Here is an 8,505-nt window from a genome sequence, read left to right as displayed (position 1 = left end):
TCCTTACATTCATAGCTGCGTCTCATTTGAAATAGGTTGTTTTTGTCTACGGACTGAAACACAATATTGTTAAACCTCCAGATTGTGGCTTTAACCTCACATTCCCCCATATCGAGTTACGCAAGAGATGACCCCTTGACACAGTCTAAGTAGGAAGGTAGCACGAGTTTAATAGACCGTATATCTAATCAGTATGGACCATAGGAAATAAACTGTAAAACAACACTGCATATGTATTTTATAGTGCACTGAACATGTTATTTTGCTTTGCGCCAGAAACGTGTCAGATAAATGTTATGTTGCCGTCAAAGCACTTGACGAAACCGGTTGTAGAAAGTTATGTCAAACTAGAACAGAGGACAGGACCATCGCGCTGGGGTATCTCTTCGTTCATATATTAATGGATAGTTCGTTTGGCATCGCCCTGTGCCCCGGTTGGGCTGGGTTTATGTCATTTTGATCAATCCATTGTCCATTGGTCGCAAAACGGAATAACCACCGAGGGCGAAATGCACTCAATACTTATTTCTACGTGCAACGTTATGTTGCCAAAAACACTCCCCTTTCCTCCCTCAATCCATTTACCCTATAAAACCCGCACCAAGCATTGCTCCACTCTCATACCAGCTGAAAGAACCCATAGAAAGCACGGATTCCTGTGGATACCTCGGACGAAGAAAGTCTGCAAGATGGGTTTGTCCAATCTTCTTGCTTTTTCACTCATTTTCGTCACTTTTAGGAAATCTGTCAAAGAACGTTGAAATGGGGAATGACAAAGTTAATGATTGAACGTGGACTAGAACATAATGCTAACCACTCCCATAGTGCCAGCTTTTCATTAACGTAATTTAACCTAGAGCTGAATGTGTTATTGCATTATATAAATGCATATTTGAGTAAGACAACCAATGAAATATGTCCAAAACGAAAATAAGTGTGAGTAATTGCGCACGTACGTGCGGCAGTTCTTGTTGAAAATATGTGAATCCAACATTGATGCAAGATACAAATCCACATTTCTTTGGACCTGCAACAGTCAAACCCATTAAATGAACGGAAGCTGAACTTGTGGGCTTGTATTTCTTAGAAGGAAATGTGTGGTGAAATGTTGGACTGGAGACTAGTTTCCTCGAAGATTGCTTGATATCTGACATCTGTTGTGGTTTCCATATGTTTATTTTTTTCTTCACTTTGTTTCTTAGCTGCAACAATGGTTTAGGCGGAAACCATTGTTTACCATGTGTAAGGAAAAAGGCACAGCTTCGATCATGACGAAGGCAATCATTTATTCCAAGTAAAGGCAGCACTAAATTATGGCAGGATTTGGTACAATAATACAAAAATAAAAACATGAGCTGGCGCACACCCAGAAAATAGTTAGTGTGGAGGTGCTGACTAACGGCGAATAAACTATCAAAATAAATAAAGTCGCACACTCCAAGTATAATCTCCCAGCAATTGAATGGGTATTTACCAACGTTTCGGAATCACTGTGCCTTCCTCATCTTTATTTTGATAGTTTATAGGATTTGGTACAATGCCAAAGACAACCAGCACTCTGGATCAGCAGAGTCCTTCTAAGTTCCACAGATATACATAGACATGTCATTATCTCACTTCGCTTTATCAACAGTAGCCTTACCATTCATGCTAATGAAGCTTATCTGAAATCTATACAGTCTCTGAACGATTGTTGTCTAGACCCAGTCACCATAGGAGTTTAGGACCCTGAGATGGGCTTTAACCATTGTTGTTCTGTAAATCAAGGTTACTGACCCAACCCTGTCAGTCTCTTGTGAATCGATGTCTGCACTGTTGAATTGCTATTATTCTGTAAATCAAGACATGCGTCCAAGTTGGCATAGCCTAAACCACTTTTTATTACCATTAATGTAGTGGCTGTGATTAGGGAGCAGGAACTCTGTGGGGTGTTGGCACCATAGTGGGAATGTCAATTTGTCAAATGTTTTTATTTTTGTCAAATCTTACACTTAATTGGCCTAAAAATAGTTAACACTGTTAATCTGTAAATATCTGTATGACCTTGATATAGAATGTTCTGATTCTGATGTATTAATTAACAGAATCTGCACACTGGTATACTCTCAACAGTGCTCCGTTTATTTATTTGGACCCTAGGGTCAAACATTGGCTGGGTAAATAATCGTTGCATTTTTGGGACCATGTTGTGCGGATTTGATTTGTTCTCTGACATTCACAATCATAACATTACAGATATAACATTGCATTACAGATTTGTACAGTAAAAGTGCATTTACCTACTATTCTGATGGCTGCCAGTAACGGCAACCTTGGGAAAGGAAGACAAAGTGGACAAGTGAATGTCTCCTTTCACACACTCATTCTGCAACAGTTTTACAACAAAAATGTCTCTCTACATGACTTACCTGTGATGAAACTACTAGGTCATTTTAAACATATGCCTAACAACTGTATGACGAATGCATATATGACTTGTAGGTGTGACAGTTTCTGTGGTTGTTACCTGCCATAGATGTCCAGCAGTAATAGTAAACACAGATTGCTGTGTGTGGCAGTGAAGTTATTTTGAGAACTTGCTGTTTGCTTGTGTTTTTCCAGCAACTAAATGCACAGGCTGTGGACCTGGCTACAAAAGCCCACTGGATGCCATGAAGGGTGAGTGTTGTTTTCTGGGAAACACAAGCTTAGCTCACCCCATGTGTTTTAGGAGGGATTGACATTAAGGTCTAATGGTCACTTGCCCATCGTACAAGTCGGGACAATTTTATTTATTTTATTTTTTTTGGTTGCTTGAGTTTGTCAGTTGCATGAAAATGTTGTTTACACACACAAATGCCATAAATTGTCTATATTTTACTGGAACTTTGAGGAACCAGACATATCAGTTTTAGGCTACTGGAATTGTTTGCGGTTTGATTCTTTGCGCTTTGTGTTTGGTTATATTCAGTAACCACCTCCCCGGATGGGAAAACCACAGCAGGCTCAACTTACCCCACTGGTCAGTTGACTAGGAAATAGTGCAACCCTTAATATCCATCCCTCTTTGGGATTTGCGGTTGTCATGGTCCTTGTTCTTGTGGTCAGGGAGGAGTGAATGACGGTAGTGCCTCCTGAAACGGGGATCTTGTTTTTGAAGGTCCACGTGAGGAGATTGTGTACCTGCCCTGCATTTATCGCAACACTGGCATCCAGAAACCAGACTACCTTGCCACTGTCGACGTGGACCCCAAGTCTCCTACTTATTGTCAGGTACTGCTGATCTATATCAAACAACCACTGCCTTGCTTTTGATTTTCACACCTGTCGTCATTAGTCAGTGGTCGGTAGTTTAAATACTGAAGAGATGACAGTATTATACATGACCTTTGACCTTGTGGATTAAAGAGTGACCTGGTAATGTCTGCGCGTACAGGTCATCCACAGACTGCCCATGCCCAACCTGAATGACGAGCTACACCACTCTGGTTGGAACGCCTGCAGCAGCTGTTTTGGCGACTCATCCAAGAAGCGCAACCGACTTATCCTGCCCTCGCTCATCTCCTCCCGGGTCTACATAGTGGACACTGGGACAGACCCCCGCGCTCCACAGATGCACAAGGTAAAGGGTCACCCTTCTACAGCAGGTGATGGGTTATAGTGATACTACAGAACTCGGTGACCATGTTGCACAGCTAAGGTTTTTTTTTTCTTCAGAACATCAACAAATGACACGCATCAAATCCAGTCAACGCCACACAATGTCATACAAGGAGCTCCAGCACACGACAAATCAAAAACAGACAATTGAATGTACAGATTTGGTCAAGCCTCGTACCCATCTCTCACCAACAGCCTGTAGCCATCTTCTCAAATATGCATCATTTGTTTTTTAAAGGAAAGTGTCCAAACCCATGCAGGTCGTAATCTGATCTAAACCAAAGGATTGCTTCCTCACAGATTGTGGAGCCCACAGATATCTTCTGGAAGACGGGCCTGGCCAACCCCCACACCACACACTGCCTGGGCAGTGGCCAGATTATGATCAGCAGCTTGGGAGATCCATCTGGCAATGGCAAAGGTAGGAGGAGACAACACGCTGCAGTAGGGGGACAGACGGTGTGTTCTGGGCAAAAGAAAGCAGACAACACCTGATGCTTCTCTCCTTGTCCTCAGCCTCATACAATGTATGCAACCTAGAAACACTTTACTCTGTATCATACAGATAAGAATAGGGATTAATAAAAAACATGCCTATATTTAAGCAATGAGGCCCGGGGGGTGTGGTATATGGCCAATATAGCACGGCTAAGGGCTTTTCGTAGTCATGACGCAACAGAGTGCCTGGATACAGCCCGTAGCCGTGGAATATTGGCCATATACCAAAAACCCCTGAGGTGCCAAATTGCTGTTATAAACTGGTTACATATGTAATTAGAACAATACAAATAAATGTTTTGTCATACCTGTGGTATATGGTCTGATACCACAGCTTTCAGCCAGTCAACATTTAGGGATGGAACCACCCAGTTTATAATAAGGGACTAAAGGCTCTACAATCCACAATGATAAAGAATACTGGGCGGGGCAAGGGAGTGTCATTTAGACAAGTTAATATTCATTTGGATTAGATGACTGATGCAGGATGTGTTTCTCTCAGGTGGCTTTATCTTGCTGGATGGTAAAACGTTTGAGGTGGTTGGTAACTGGGAGCTTCCTGGTGAGGCGGCACCTTTTGGTTATGACTTCTGGTACCAGCCCCGACACAACGTCATGATGAGCACCGAATGGGGAGCGCCCAAAGCCCTCGCCTACGGTTTCAACCCGGAACATGTCAAAGAAGGTGTGTAAATAGAGGTGATACGTGTGTTTGTATTACACTTGTTGAGAACAATGTTTCAATGCTGCTGTTCTGTCTGCAGGTCTCTATGGATCGAAGATCCACGTGTGGGACTGGACCACTCACAAGCGGCTACAGTCCCTGGACCTGGGGGAGGAGGGCGCCATTCCTCTGGAGATCCGCTTCCTCCATGATCCCGCCGCCACGGAGGGCTACGTCGGTTGTGCACTCCAAGGAACCGTCTTCCGTTTCTACAGGACCCCAGTGAGCAACACATTCATACATAGGAAAAAGTAGAATAACATGTATGATCTCTCTTGCTTTTGTTTTTGGCTGAGTGTCTTCTAAAATGGTACTGTCTCAACAGAAAGGAGACTGGGCTGCTGAGAAGGTTATCCACGTCCCCAGTAAGAAAGTGGAGGGATGGGCTTTGCCAGTGATGCCAAGTGAGTGTGTGTGTGTGGGGGGGAAAATGTTGATGGGAGAGTACTGCAGATTAGGGATACATTTAACACTTCCAGTACATATTGAACATTTGGAATTGGGTGTAACTACCCGTTCCATAATCAAATGGAAATACCAAATTAAATGGGTTTTCCTGAATTTGATGGATGCTGTGTGATCTGTTCATCTCAGGTCTGATCACAGATATTCTGATCTCCCTGGACGACCGCTTCCTATACTTCAGTAACTGGCTGCACGGAGACATACGACAGTATGACATCACAAACAGGAGGAACCCACGTCTGGCTGGCCAGGTGAGATCACAAGTTTACAAAATGGCGGATTTTTATTATTTTACACCCACCAAAAATGTTTCATCTTACAGGCAATGGACAGAGGTATTAAACATGACAAGTGCATATGTTTTTTTATTTTTTTATGTAGCTACTTAAATGAATCATCATCTTCATCAGTCTGCCTATGTGATGTGTACCTGTGTTTGGGTCAAGCAAGCGTCCTCCTACATTTACATGTTGGTCATCTAGCAGACGCTCTTATCCAGAGCGACTTAGTCAGTTCATTCAACTTAAGGTAGCTAGTTAGGACAGTCTCCTGAAATGGTTAGTTGTCCACTGACTGTCCATCTCCCTGTGTATTCAGCTCTTCTTGGGAGGGAGCATCCTAAATGATGGCCCTGTCAAAGTACTGGAGGACCCAGAGAATCAGAGCCAACCACCCCCACGCACAATCAAGGTGTGTAAGAATAACAATCTATGCCCAAACTCACGCTTCACATACACTGGCAGAATGTTTGCAGTAGGTCAAAAGTAGGTGTTTAGGTTGCATTTGTAAGGTGCAGACAACGACTTGTGTGTACATGTGCTCCACACCAGGGGAAGAGGATCCCAGGGAGCCCCCAGATGTTGCAGCTCAGTCTGGATGGGAAGAGACTGTACGTCACCACCTCTCTCTACAGCGGCTGGGACAAGCAGTTCTACCCGGAAATGATCAAGTGAGGACCTGTTCATCTGTCTTAGATTTTTCTATTACTCAGTGGTGTGTAGTACTTTAAAGTATTTTTAATTAAGTAGATAATAGTCTTTTGATACTTAAGTATATTTAAAACCAAATACTTTTAGACTTAAGTAGTATTTTTCTGGGTGACTTTTACTATGAAGGTATCTTTACTTTTACTCAAGTATTACAATTTCCCACCACTTTACTTGTGGTCAATGCACACAAAATGTCAGTAACAGGTTTCAGTTGTAAACTATTGCTCTTATAAGTGTTTTCAATATCATGGGCTGCTTCAATAAGATCTTTTGAACACCAATAGCTAGAAACACTATCAAATGGAATACTTGACTCTATTTCTTATTTTCCCTTGTCTGTTTCTCTCTTTGCCCTAGGGAGGGTTCTGTTATGATGCAGATTGATGTGAACACAGCCAATGGTGGCCTCAAGGTGAACGAGAACTTCCTGGTCGACTTTGGGAAAGAGCCCAATGGCCCGGCCTTGGCCCACGAGCTACGATACCCTGGGGGAGACTGCACCTCTGACATCTGGCTGTAAAGTTACGCAGGAGGCCCCAGTTTTCCCCCTCTCATTCCCACCATACTTTACATAGACTTCATGTAACTTATATTAGTTGGGAACGGGTGGGGAAGGAGGCATCCTCTCGAGCGTCATGCCCAATAATGCTGCCTAATCATTCCATGCTGCTTTGCTTTAAATGCGTAATTGTGCCTTAAGTCATTATCTCATCTATGGACCAAATGTTATCTGTTCTTTGTTACTTCTAATGCCAGTGGTGTTAAACTCAGGTTTTAAAAAATTCGAACATATGGAATTCATAGACTAACATCTGATGGCGATGTATAGCCTACTGTTTTAAGAATATGAAGACGTTCTAATTTTCATAATTCCTTAATGGCCCGAGTGTGTGTGTGTGTGTTCAGCAGGGTTGAATGAATCTGTATGTCTGGACTATTGATTACTCTTAATTTAATAGTAAAATGGGTGTAGTGAAACATGTTGTTTTACAGGGTTATCCATAGTAGTACAGTGCCCCTGTAGTAAATTAGGGTTCAGTGACTTGCTCAAATGCACATCAACAGATTTTTCACCTTGTTGGTGCAGGTATTCAAACCAGCAACCTTTCAGTTACTGGCCCAACGCTCTAACTACTAGGCTAACTACCTCTAACCACCAGGCTACCAATTCTGCTACATTAATAATGGTTTGCATAATTATTATACAGTTCATTTGATTTAAATACTCATTGCACTACATTGACTACATGTTCATTTGCAAGATATCAATGGTTTTAAATAATACATTGAATAAATATACTGCATATTCATACTGGTTTAGTCATTGAATGATAATAATAATTGATCACTGAGTCTCATAGCTATGGTTCATTATACTACACGTCTGGAATGACCTTGAAGCATGACCCTTAAGCAAATCTATCAAGTGATATCAAAAGCTTTCTCAAGCTTGGGTGAGTCATTTACACTTTAGACAATATTTGGGCCAGTGGGTATCACTGCAATGATTTATTTTAAAGGACTTAACATTTTGGCATTACTGGTTTGTATTGGAAAATGGCTCCAATTAACTTTTGATGGTGGCCAAGTTGTGTGAACTGGAGCAAAGATCCTTTGGCTGGCTGGATTTAGTAGCTAATGAGCCTTATAATTTATAATTGCTCAACAGCGCCTGCTACTGCCCACATCAAGTGCAGGTGACCTATAAACTTTCTCAATTTTACTCCAGGCATGATTTGGCCAGCTACTTTCCTACATCCCTAAACTGAATCAATCCATACTACTTTCAGATCCAATGATGTGGTTAATTAACATCAGAAGTGAGAAAATTAATATTGTCAGATAATGCAAATAGATCATTGCTATCAGCACAGCAATCCCATTTTCATGCCAGGCTTGGCCATACGCGTGTGACAGAGTGGAAATTCCAGAGGGGGGCAAACACTCCACTCTGCACAAACACACCCAAGAAGCACCATGGTCTGGGGCAACAGTACTTCTAGGTCTCAGGAGAGCAGTAGTGATGCATCGCTACTACATCCTCCTGCATCCCCAGTAGCCAGGCAGAGCACAACTGTGTGATCCAAGTCCAAGCACTGTGACAAAGTGGGGAAACCCCTCATACAACATACTGAACAAGCATACTATTGACCCATAAAAGGCATTTTTGTATCTGTGGCAACAGTACTT

General features: G+C 42.3%; 1 protein-coding gene across 2 annotated transcripts; it reads left to right on the top strand.

Moving 5' to 3' along the window:
- The first annotated feature begins 543 nt into the window (after positions 1-543).
- On the top strand, positions 544-7,625 carry sbp1 (Selenium-binding protein 1). Of its 2 annotated transcripts, none has more exons than XM_014202156.3 (12): positions 544-693; positions 2,602-2,658; positions 3,140-3,252; positions 3,416-3,601; positions 3,940-4,060; positions 4,640-4,822; positions 4,902-5,083; positions 5,187-5,265; positions 5,456-5,577; positions 5,924-6,016; positions 6,157-6,275; positions 6,673-7,040. In XM_014202156.3, exons 1-12 carry the CDS (start codon positions 690-692, stop codon positions 6,833-6,835), a joined length of 1,422 nt encoding a protein of 473 aa, XP_014057631.1. In that variant the 5' UTR covers positions 544-689; the 3' UTR covers positions 6,836-7,040.
- The last annotated feature ends 880 nt before the right edge of the window (positions 7,626-8,505 follow it).

The sequence above is a fragment of the Salmo salar genome, chromosome 05, assembly GCF_965601325.2.
Source record: "Salmo salar chromosome 05, fSalSal1, whole genome shotgun sequence".
In the NCBI taxonomy this organism is placed as follows: Eukaryota; Metazoa; Chordata; class Actinopteri; order Salmoniformes; family Salmonidae; genus Salmo; species Salmo salar.
The sequence above is the reverse complement of the archived record's forward strand: the minus strand, read 5'-3'. Positions and strand labels throughout refer to the sequence as shown.